At 41.5% G+C, this 12,256-nt stretch overlaps 1 protein-coding gene across 4 annotated transcripts in view; it reads right to left on the bottom strand.

Moving 5' to 3' along the window:
* The window catches only part of LOC127435307 (lysine-specific demethylase 5A-like), an 80,740-nt gene that overhangs the window by 20,097 nt on the left and 48,387 nt on the right, over positions 1 to 12,256 (bottom strand). For all 4 annotated transcript variants that reach the window (XM_051688676.1, XM_051688678.1, XM_051688679.1 and 1 more), the window contains 9 exons: positions 9,093 to 9,251; positions 8,761 to 8,942; positions 8,515 to 8,677; positions 8,297 to 8,416; positions 7,901 to 8,095; positions 7,626 to 7,807; positions 7,421 to 7,545; positions 7,159 to 7,309; positions 6,566 to 6,689 (listed from right to left, as the gene is read on the bottom strand). In XM_051688676.1, coding sequence (XP_051544636.1) covers positions 6,566 to 6,689; positions 7,159 to 7,309; positions 7,421 to 7,545; positions 7,626 to 7,807; positions 7,901 to 8,095; positions 8,297 to 8,416; positions 8,515 to 8,677; positions 8,761 to 8,942; positions 9,093 to 9,251 — 1,401 coding nt within the window. The remainder of the gene's footprint in view (positions 1 to 6,565; positions 6,690 to 7,158; positions 7,310 to 7,420; positions 7,546 to 7,625; positions 7,808 to 7,900; positions 8,096 to 8,296; positions 8,417 to 8,514; positions 8,678 to 8,760; positions 8,943 to 9,092; positions 9,252 to 12,256) is intronic.

Genomic DNA, 12,256 nt, shown 5'->3' with positions numbered 1-12,256 from the left:
TGGTCTACTTCACTTTGTCAGGCAGGTCCTATTTAAGTGATTTCTTGATTGAGAACAGGTGTGGCAGTAATCAGGCCTGGGTGTGGCTAGAGAAATTGAACTCAGGTGTGATAAACCACAGTTAAGTTATGTTTTAACAGGTGGGGCAAACACTTTTTCACACAGGGCCATGTAGGTTTGGATTTTGTTTTCCCTTAATAATAACAATCTTCATTTAAAAACTGCATTTTGTGTTTACTTGTGTTATCTTTGACTAATATTTAAACTTGTTTGATGATCTGAAACATTTAAGTGTGACAAACATGCAAAAAAAATAAGAAATCAGGAAGGGGGCAAACATTTTTTCACACCACTGTGTACATATATATATATATATATATATATGTGTGTATATATACACATACACACACATACAAATCAAATCACTTTTATTGTCACACAGCCTTATACACAAGTGCAATGGTGTGTGAAATTCTTGGGTGCAGTTCCGATCAACATAGCAGTCGTGACAGTGATGAGACATATACCAATTTACAATAACATCAAATTAACACAGCACAATTTAAAGTCTAATATACACAATTACACACAACACAATATACAAATAATAACATACACTGTACAGTATACAATACACACAATACAGATACACATTGTTCAAAAAAAGAGTATATATAGTAGTATATATAGAATGTACAGTAGGTTGTATTGTACTGTATTGACATGCAGGCTGTCGGTTGATAGTAAGTTGTTAAGAGAGAATATAATATAATAATAATATAATTTATGACAGTCCGGTGTGAGATATAAGAGTAAGAGTAATAAAGTGCAGTGCTGATGTATTTTGATCATGGGAGATCAAGTTCAAAAGTCTGATTGCTTGGGGGAAGAAGCTATCATGAAGTCGGCTGGTGCGGGTCCTGATGCTGCGATACCGCCTGCCTGATGGTAGCAGTGAGAACAGCCCATGGCTCGGGTGGCTGGAGTCTCTGATGATCCTCCAAGCTTTTTTCACACACCACCTGGTATATATGTCCTGGAGGGAGGGAAGCTCACCTCCAATGATGTGTCTGGCAGTTCGCACCACACTTTGCAGTGCTCTGCGGTTGTGGGCGGTGCTATTGCCGTACCAGGCGGAGATGTGAGTTCCTCAGTGATGTGGACACCCAGGAACTTGAAGCTGCTGACTCTCTCCACTGGTGATCCATTGATGGTGATGGGACTGTGTTTTCTGTCTTTTCTTCTGAAGTCCACCACAAGCTCCTTTATATTACTGATGTTGAGGGAGAGGTTGTGCTCCTGACACCAGTGTGTCAGAGTGTGCACCTCCTCTCTGTAGGCTGTTTCATCATTGTCAGTGATCAGACCTACCACCGTCGTGTCATCAGCAAACTTAATGATGGCATTGGAGCTATGTGTTGCCACACAGTCATGTGTGAACAGGGAATTACAGGAGTGGGCTGAGAACACAGCCCTGTGGGGCTCCAGTGTTGAGGGTCAGTGATGAGGAGATGTTGCTGCCTATTCTTACCACCTGGTGTCTGCTTGACAGGAAGTCCAGGTTCCAGCTGCACAGCGAGCTGTTTAAGCCCAGAGCCCGTGAGTTAAGTGAGTTTCTCAACAAGCTTGGAGGGCACTATGGTGTTGAATGCTGAGCTGTAGTCTACAAACAACATTCTCACATAAGTGTTCTTTTTTTTCCAGGTGGGAGAGAGCAGTGTGTATTGTAGATGCAATGGCATCATCAGTGGAGCGGTTGTTGCGATAAGCAAACTGCAATGGGTCTAGAGAGAGAGGCAGCACAGAGCAGATGTAATCTCTGATTAGTCTCTCAAAGCATTTGCTGATAATGGGGGTCAGAGCAACAGGACGCCAGTCATTTAAGCAAGTGATTTTTGATTGCTTTGGAACAGGCACAATGGTGGATGTTTTAAAGCATGTGGGGACTACAGACAAAGAGAGGGAAAGGTTGAAAATGTCCGTAAAAACACCAGCCAGCTGGTTCGCGCACGCTCTGATGACGCGGCCCGGAATGCCGTCTGGACCCGTGGCTTTGCGGATATTCACCCGTCGGAAGGATCGGGTTACATCCGCTACAGAGACGGAGAGTGAACTAACCTCTGTAGCTTCAGCCGCGAGAGCTCTCTCCACGAGGGTGGTGTTATTTCCATCAAAACGAGCATAAAATGTATTTAGCTCATCCGGGAGAGAGGCAGCGGTGTTCATGGCAGAGTTTTTATTCCCTTTAGAGTCCGTGATGATGTTAATTCCCTGCCACATGCTTCTAGAGTTGGTGGTGTTAAACTGTCAATCTTGTTCCTATACTGCCATTTTGCTGTTCTGGCATAACTGGCTTGTTTATGCTCCTCCACGTTCCCGGAATTGAAAGCGGAGGTCCGCACATTAAGTGCCGCGCGAACATCGCTATTTATCCATGGCTTCTGGTTCGGATAGATCCGTGTTGTTCTGGTCAGAACCACGTCCTCCACACACTTTTTGATGTAACACATTACGCTATCAGCGCAAAGCTCGATGTCGTCATCAGAGGCGGACCAGAACATCTCCCAGTCCGTGTGATCAAAACAGTCCTGTAGCATAGAGTCTGACTGGTCCGACCAGCACTGGACCGTTCTGAGGGTGGGTGCTTCCTGTTTCAGTTTCTGCCTGTAAGCGGGCAGAAGCAGAATGGAAGAGTGGTCCGATTTGCCAAATGGTGGGCGGCGGAGGGATTTGTAGCCATCCCGGAAGGGAGAGTATCAATGGTCCAAAACCCGGTCCCCTCGTGTGTTGAAACTAATGTGCTGGTGGTATTTTGGTGCGACTGATTTGAAACTGGCTTTATTAAAGTCCCTGGTCACAATGAACGCGGCCTCAGGGTGCGTGGTTTCCTGCTCACTTATACTCCCATACAGTTCCTTGAGTGCCCGGTCTGTGTCGGCTTGTGGCGGGATGTACACAGCAGTGATAATGACCGCTGTGAATTCCCTCGGTAGCCAGAATGGTTGACACAGAAGCATGAGAAATTCCAGATCAGGAGAGCAGAAAGACTTGATAGAATGTACGTTCCTCTGATCACACCATGATTTGTTGATCATAAAACATACACCACCACCTCTGCTTTTACCTGAGAGGTCTTTCACTCTGTCTGCTCGGTGCACGGAGAACCCCGCGGGTTCAATGGCTGAATCTGGAATCTCAGCAGACATCCAAGTTTCCGTAAGGCAGATAATGCAGCAGTCCCTCGTCTCTCATTGGAAAGAGATCCACGCTTTCAGCTCGCAGAGCTTGTTGTCCAGAGACTGAATATTTGCCAGTAGAATACTGGGTAGCGGGGGTCAATTTGCGTGGCGTCTTACTCTGATGAGAACGCCGGCTCTGTTCTGGATGTGTCTGGACTGCCCAGACAAAGGGCTCCGCTTGCGTGTTTGTAAACAGCGGGTCGGCATTGAGGAATTTGAAGTCCGGTTTACGGTGTGAAATTGCTGAACGAATGTCCAAAAGTGTTTGTCTGTTGTAGACAATAAGGCAGACAACATCCAAGACAAAAAACATAAGAATTGTGAACAAAACACTACCATGATGTATCGGAGCACGCAACGCAGCAGCCATACTCGGCGCCATCTTGAGTCCAAAAAATAAATAAATAAATAAATAAAATAATGTATGTGTATACATACATACACACACACACACACACTCACTGGCCACTTTATTAGGTACACCTGTACATCCACTTATTCATGCGATTATCTAATCAGCCAATCGTGTGGCAGCAGTGTAATGTATACAATCATGCAGATATGGGTCAGGAGCTTCAGTTAATGTTCACATCAACCATCAGAATGGGGAAAAAATGTGATATCAGTGATTTAGACAGTGGCATGATTGTTGGTGCCAGATGGGCTGGTTTGAGTATTTCTGTAACTGATCTCCAGGGATGCAACAGTTTCTAGAATGTATAGAGAATGGTGTGAAAAAAAAAGAAAGAAAAGCTGAGCAGCAGTTCTGTGGATGAAAATGCCTTGTTGATGAGAGAGATCAACGGTGAATGGCCAGAATGGTTGGAGCTGACAGAAAGGCTACGGTAACTCAGATAACCACTCTGTAATGAGTAGAATAGCATCTCAGAATGCACAACACGTCGAACCTTGCGGCGGATGAGCTACAACAGCAGATGACCACGCTGGGTTCCACTTCTGTCAGCCAAGAACAGAAAACTGAGGCTTGCAGTGGGCCTACCATTTGTGTACCTCAGCAGAAATCCAGATTTGTCAGACCAGGCGATTTCTTTTCAGTTTTGGTGAGCCTGTGCCCACTGCAGCCTCAGTTTCCTGTTCTAAGCAGACAGTAGTGGTACCCGGAGTGGCCTTCTGCTGCTGTAGCTCATCCACCTCAATGTTCGACATATTGTGTGTTCAGAAATGCTTTTCTGGATAGCACTGTTGTAACGCGTGTTTATTTGGGTTACTGTCACCTTTCTTTCAGCTTGGACCAGTCCTCTGACCTCTGTCATTAACAAGCCGTTTTCGCCCACAGAACTGCTGCTTGCTGGATTTGTTTTGCGCACCATAAGCTTTACACTCTAGAGACTGTTGTGCGTGAAAATCCCCGGAGATCAGCCCATCTGACACCAACCATCATGCCATGGTCTAAATCACTGAGATAACATTTTTTCTTCATTCTGATGGTTAATGTGAACTTTAACTTAAGCTCCTGACCCATATCTGCATAATTTTATAAATTACACTGCTCCCACACGATTGGATGATTAGATAATTGCATGCATAAGTAGATGTACAGGTGTATATAATAAAGTGGCTGATGAGTGTATATATATATATATATCATTAAATAAGTCTTTGTGGTTTAATAATCACACTTGGAGATAACATGATTTTAATTTGTGCACTGAATGTTTACGAAATGTCACTCGTACATCAGATGGTATCTGAGCATTTTTACGATCATTAGTACAAGTACATGTGCATGGTATCCCTACTGTTAACTGAGACTTTCGAAGAGCAGCGGGACTAGCTAATGAGATCCGTCCCATGTAAAGACCTGAAACCTTACTGACTGAAGACCAACAGAACCCCCTTGATGACAAAACTGACAAAAAAGCACCCGCCAGGGTGGCGTATGACACCGCAAAATTCACCAGCCAAATAGAAAATGTACCCGCATTTGGTGCTTGGTGGGTGTTTTTTCGGACCTTGCTTATAAATAGCACCAAAACATTTTACATTTGCTATTCACAAGAAGCTTCTGCTGATGTGGACCATGCCTTGCAAAAAAGACATCTCAGAAGACCTGCAATCAAGAATTGTTGCGTTGCATAAAGCTGGAAAGGGTTATAAAGTTATCTGGAAGAGCTTAAATATTCATCTGTCCACAGTTAGCCAAACTGTCTATAAATGGAGACGATTTAGCACTGTGGGTACTCTACCAATAAGTGGCTGTCCAGCCAAGATGACTCGAAGGGCACAGCGCAGAATGCTCAATGAGGTAAAAAAGAAACCTAGACTAACAGCTAAAGACTTGAAGGAATCATTGGAACTGGTTAACATCTCTAATCATTAGTTTACCATATGGAAAACATTAAACAAGCATAGTGTGCATGGCAGGACACCACAAAGGAAGCCGCTGCATTCCAACAAAAATATTGTTGCGCACCTGAAGTTTCCCAAAGACCACCTTGATACGTTACTGGGAAAAAGTTTTGTGGACTGATTGAAGGTTGAATTGTTTGGGAAGAACACGCAGCACTACATATGGCATAAAAAGTGCACCATATACCAACATGAAAACATCATCCCAAAGATGAAGTACGGTGGAGGGAGCATCATTATTTGGGGCTGCTTTGCTACTTCGGGGCCTGGACTGCCTGCCATCATCAAGGGTAAAATGATATCCCAAACTTATCAAGATATCCTACAGGATAATATCAGGGTGGCTTTTCGCCAGCTGAAGCTCAGTAGAAGTTGGGTAGTAGGACAATGACCCTAAACATTGAAGTAAATCCACTACAGAATGGCTTCAAAAAAGAAAATCCACCTTTTGGAGTGTCCCAGTCAGAGTCCAGACCTTAACCCAATAGAGATGCTGTGGAATGACCTCAAGAGAGCCGTTCACACCAGACATCTTAAGAATATGGCTGAGCTGAAGCAGTTCTGTAAGAAAGAATGGTCCAAAATTTCTTCTGAATGTTGTGCAGGTCTAATCCGCAGCTACCGGAAATGCTTGGTTGAGTTTATTGTTGCCAAAGGAGGATCAACCAGATATTAAATCCAAGGGTTCACTTACTTTTTCCCACAGCACTGTGAATGCTTAATGGGATGTGTTCAATAAAGACATGAAAGATTATCTTAAGCATATTGTGTTTGTCTATACTTGTGACTTTGATAAAGATGAGATCACATTTTATGACCAATTAATGCAGAAAACAAGCTAATTCCAAGGGTTCACATACTTTTTCTTGCCATTGTAAGTAAAAAAAAAAAAATGTAATACTAATACTAGTGGCTCTAATGGTACTAATGTATACGTGGAAGGTCCGTCAACTAACTTTAACTTGTCGAGCCTGACTGATGATGCAGGGCAGACGGTACAGCTGCTCCACAAACACTTTCAATTCCTCCACGCTCAATTTGCTGCGAGCTCGCTGTGCGCTGCTGTCAGGACGTTCTCTTCTTTAAACACACACAAAATAAAAAATAAAACAAATTAAATCCTCTTTACACCAGTTATTACCATGTCTCTTAGGTGATTTGATCTCAAGAGTTTAGTGTAAAGGGGTCTTCAAAATGTATTGTAATCCAATAACCACAATTGCTAATGTTTTTAAGACTAGGGCTGGATATAACCATCTACTTCACGGAACACCTCATGACACATATATCATGATTAATTACACCAATATGCACTATGTATATAACTGTATTGTGATTGAAACAAATGCACAAATTATTGATATAATATTTGAGATGTGTAACATCTGTTTATCTGTTTGATCCCGGCAACATATCTGGGCTGACCACTGTGATCGGATAACCCAAGATGCATGTTAATAGCAGGTGTATCAACATCTGTGAAATATTTTCAAAAATTTTCATCTTCATTCTACCAAGCACTGCACTGATGATGTCACTATTGACTGACTTGTGTCTGTGTTTGTGGCTGAGCAACAGTTGAGCCACAGAAGAACACGTCTCGGCCTCTTTCACCGTGTCTCTGAGACCACGGAGCAGATTGTTCTCGGGGTACTTCCGATCTTCAGCGTCCTCCAGCAGAACTTTCAGCTCGATCAGATCTGTTAAAACATCATTCATCAGTTTGGACTGATAAGACTGTCAGGACTATGGGAGTCCAGAATTTGTTGAGGTACACAAGACAAAAAAGGTTCGGAAATAGTGGAATACACCTTTCTTGCTCTTATTATCAGCTGCCAGTGCTTCAGTGACTCTCTTTGCCCAAGTGTCGTAAGATTGAGCACGTGACCTCACACCATAAAGCATTGAGGGAAACTCGTCCTGATTATACCGGTACCTGTAACAAACACATCTCACAGTAAATAAATGCAAATGACATAAGCAATGCTAATGTACAGTAGAGCTGTGCAGTCTTACCGCAGACATTTGTTGCTGGCTGCACAGCTGCAGAGCTCTGCTGCGTGGTGCAGACACGCCAGGCGCTCCGGGCTGCAGGCACAGGTAACAGCAGACAGGAAACAGGTGGTCTTACACCTCCAACACTGACGCTCATCATCAGGCAGTAGTTCAAACACTTCCTGCTCTGAGGACAGCACACCCTGCAGGACAGGAAGTCAAAATAAAATTGCCCAATGAAGATGAGTTAAAGAAGGGTCATATTTCTCTTGGTTTTCCAGTGGGTGATCTCTCACCATCTCCAGCACGGCTGCTCTCAGTCTTGACTCCTCCTCCATCATGTCGGCGAGCTCTCGGACCACTGCTGCGGCCAGCTCCACGTCTAGGCTGTCGGGATCAGTCGCCATCTTACACACCAACTCCTCGTGTGAGAATACACAGTATCGCTGCAGACGCCGGTAATGTGCCACACACTGACGCCCCATGGGCAACTATAAATTCAAATAATCGCAAATCAATATATATAATTACGTACAGTCATATGGTCGTTATCAGAAAATAAACATCATCTTTCATCACTTTGTGTCCTGATCACCCTATCCGGTTTATTTTGCGATAGCAATCAGCTAACTGTTCATTATCCCTTACATATTAAACAGTTTCAGTAAGAGCTCTAGAGAATGTAGATGTACCCAGTCTGCCGTGCAGAAATTCACTGCTTCAGCAAAGTTGTAACCCTGATTGAAACCACTGTGATAGGCTCTTGGGAAGGTCACGACAAACTCTCCTGCACACTGATTGGTCCGATACACCTGTTTGATAAAGAAAGCAGCACATGACTTGTGAAGGACAACTAAAGTCTTTTATTTGGAAAGAGAGACTTTGAGCAAAGAAGTGACGAGTGTTTTACCGGGACGCCGTGCTCCATGAGAACATTGGGGTTCATGAGTGTGACGAGTTGATGCAGAAGATCCGGCTGCGAGTCAAAGAGTTCTGGAGCCACTTTCTTCATTACAGACTCCAGCTGCTCTGCTGCATGTGCTGGAACTCCATACCACGTCTTCGGTTCACCCCTGAGCCACAGACACACGTGATATGTATTACCCTAAATCGGTGCATTCATTTATCGGAGCAATTGTTTTGAGATCTGTCTCACCAGTGCAGGAAGTTGATGGAGTAGCTCCAGTGGTCCTCTATGTGCCAGCAGAAAGATGAGAAGCACATGCCCACATACAGCCAGGGAACCTTCATCCCAGAGATGTCCCCATTAATGTGAGAGAGGACAGACTGTTCCAACACTGGCATGTTGTTCAGATTCCAGCCGGAGTTAGCGTACTCCTGTATGGAGAAGACAACATCAATGACCTCAACATTCACACAAGACAGTTTTAGAATTACTGCTCATATTTCACCTCAAAATCAAAAGACAGTATATTTTATAATACATAAACACACACACTCTTGCTTTTGTATAAGATGCAGTCTTACGTCCTCATCTCCAAAGAGTTTTCTCTTTCCGTCTCGTACAGGGAATCCACTTCCCACGTCTTTAGAGCTTATATCAGCACCGTACTCCACAATCACATCCTCCTCAATACTGCTCACTAAACGCCAGAACTCCTTCTCCACCAGTTCTGTGGGCACCATCTGCAAAGAAAATACACACACCACAGTGTACATCTACAACATACTAATGAAATGTGTGCAATCACAACGGTCTGCATTATGCAGAAAAAACCTGTAAAAGTGTCAAACTTGAGGTTAGACTTTTTGTTCTAGGTGGATGAACTTCTGGTTATGATGTTATTCCTGAGAATGGAGTTTACAGTAGGGCTGTGCAATATGGACAAAAAAATCATTTTGCAATTTTGTGACTAATTTTACTTCCAATTTTTGCAAATGTTTTTATTACAATTTATAAAATGCATTTCACTGTTCAAAAATTAGGGATGTTCCAAAACCATTTTTTGTGGACGAGTATGAGTACCGATACTTCCTTTTTGGTACTCGCCGATACCTATTTTTATTATTTATTTTTTTATTCCATATTCAGTTTATTTACATTTTATCATTGAAATGGTGTCTAAATAAATTATTAACTTTAATCAAATGAAAATAGAAGAATTTATTTTCAACATAATATTGTATTATGTTTATCAAATTAAGTGATTTTATACAGATTCTCACCGCACAATCCAAAATACAGCACTGGAGTTAAATCCAATTAAATAAAGTGCTGCATAACAGAGCATCACAGATGTGAGATATTGCTTAAATATAATGTAATTACAATTGATTTATTTTTATTATTATTATAATTAGTAGTAGTGGTGGTGGTGGTACAGTGAATATTACATACCTATACAGTAGTGATATATTTCTGCCATACTTTTTCCTATTTAACTTGAGCTTTTATTTTGGTGGAAGTTTTTATTTTGAAGCCTTTTCTGTTTCTGTGTGTTTCTGACGTTAGCTTCTCACCTCTGGAAAAGCAGGTCACCATGTGACCTAATGTGATTATAAAGGCTGCTATTAAGTATGTAATAGGGCTGGGGTGTGAAACTAGCACCCGCCACCCGCCAAATGCGACAAGGCAGAATCTAGTTCGAAGCTCCTCGTCCAAATGTATTTCATGCGCGGGTAATTTTGCTCATCTACCCGCAACAGGTGGGCAACCTGTAAGACGTCTCAGAGTGACACGTGACAAGAAATGCTGTTAGTCAAAAAGACACGCACTTGAAGAAACACACTTTATTATATTTTTAAGAACAGACAAAAGAAAAGCCGTCAATGCTCGTGTATGATTCGCTGTTTATTCAGAGGCGTGCAGCACGAGCTGGAACAGGTCTTGTGTCTCGAGGAACAAGCGCATGTAAAGAGTTATCACTCCTTTTTCTCTGTTTCATTCCTCTGAAAACGGTTTGCGAGAATAATGTCCTCTACAAGAATGCTGCAAATGATCTCCGATCATCTCGTGAGGTGCTGTGAGTTTAGTTTGCTTTATTTCCACGGAGCAGTTCTCTCTTACACATTGTGAACGCAACAGTAATATATAGTAATATATAAAGAATCAAAGACGAAAGTGATTAAATCATAAAGTAATACAAGACATGTTCACCTTGAACCTAAAATTGAGTTTTATTTTATTTTCTTTAGACAGCATAAACTGTATTAATGAAATGCAATACAAACACATTCGATATGAACACACATTTGGCAGCATTTTTTGGGAACACAAGGGAATTTATTAGGCTTATTTATTTTGATCATTATTGTCTTTACATTTATAATTGTCTTTAGTTCTTAATCTGTAGGCTATTAGTAATTTCCCATCTGTGTTGATGGATGCTTGCGTGATGGCAAATGGAGCGGTTGAAGACAGTAAATGTTTGGATTTGGGGAGGTGGTTAAATAAGATTTTTTGATCACTTTGTTATTTTATTGCTTTTTTCATTTAGTTAAAAATGCAATTTGAATTTAGAAATGTCTTTTATGTTTTTCATGTTTCAATAAATTAATTACATTTAAGCAAAACCAATAAAGTAAAAAATTCACCGACCCTCGGCAGGGGGGTTGACGATGTAATCATATATCGTGATTTTGTATGTAACTTTGTCTGTGTTCAAATACTTTCTTCTATCTCAGCTTAATATGCACAGACATCTATAAGTAAGCCATTCATAGGTTAATTTTGTTGAAAACTGTAAACACTGAGTCTCTGTGGCTCTATAAACATTCCTGTGTTTATATGTAGTCTGTATGTGCCTCACGCTACAAAGTGAAGTAGTGCTCTGTTCGCTGTCATCTACTACAAAAAGAGTGCGCAATGCTCATGATGTTTTCTGTGGATGAAACAAGGAGCTCTAAAAGGTATGAGCAGACAGTGTCAGCACAACACTGGCGCCACACATTCACTTTGAAGCATGCAGCACATGCAAACTATATATATTTTTCTCATTAAATCGCAGCTTTTACGGTTTAATTATCATACTAGGACAAAATGTGATTTAAATTCGTGTGCTGAATGTTTACAGAATGACATTCTTATGTCAGACGGTATCAGTTTTTGGTATCGAGCATTTTTACAAGCACAAGTAACATGTAAATGAGCGCTGTATTGTACCCGATTCTGAAACCAGTATCGTATCGGGACATACAGTACCTATAAAAAATACATTTCTATGCATAAATAATGGTGCTAGTTATTTATTTGTGCCTTTTTGTTTTTCTTTATTTACATTTCCGATTTTCATTTTGTTCTATTACCAGTACCTTTTTTGGTCACTGCATTCTGATTGGTGAGATCTTGTCAGTGTACAAAAGATGAGCACCAATCAGAATGGTGATTTAAACATCACAGAATTTAGGAGTTGAAAAATAATAAAATTACATCTAGCTGTGATTTAGAAATTGCACATGCTCATATCGTGATTTTATTGCATTTGCGATAAACTGTACAGCCCTACTCAACTGATAGTTATGTCACGTCCCTTCTTGGTATACTTACTGTGTGAACATTACCATGCTGACTGGCTCGATGTGGTCATGACATGGAAGTTCTGGCAATCTTTGGCAAGATTGGAACTCGTATTACAATAGTCTCATGTTTAGATAAATAATGTTTTGTGGCAATAGTTCAGAAACAGTGCTAT

The sequence above is a fragment of the Myxocyprinus asiaticus genome, chromosome 45 (genome assembly GCF_019703515.2).
Source record: "Myxocyprinus asiaticus isolate MX2 ecotype Aquarium Trade chromosome 45, UBuf_Myxa_2, whole genome shotgun sequence".
Classification (NCBI taxonomy): domain Eukaryota; kingdom Metazoa; phylum Chordata; class Actinopteri; order Cypriniformes; family Catostomidae; genus Myxocyprinus; species Myxocyprinus asiaticus.
Note: the sequence above shows the minus strand (reverse complement) of the source record. Positions and strands in the feature narration are given on the sequence as shown.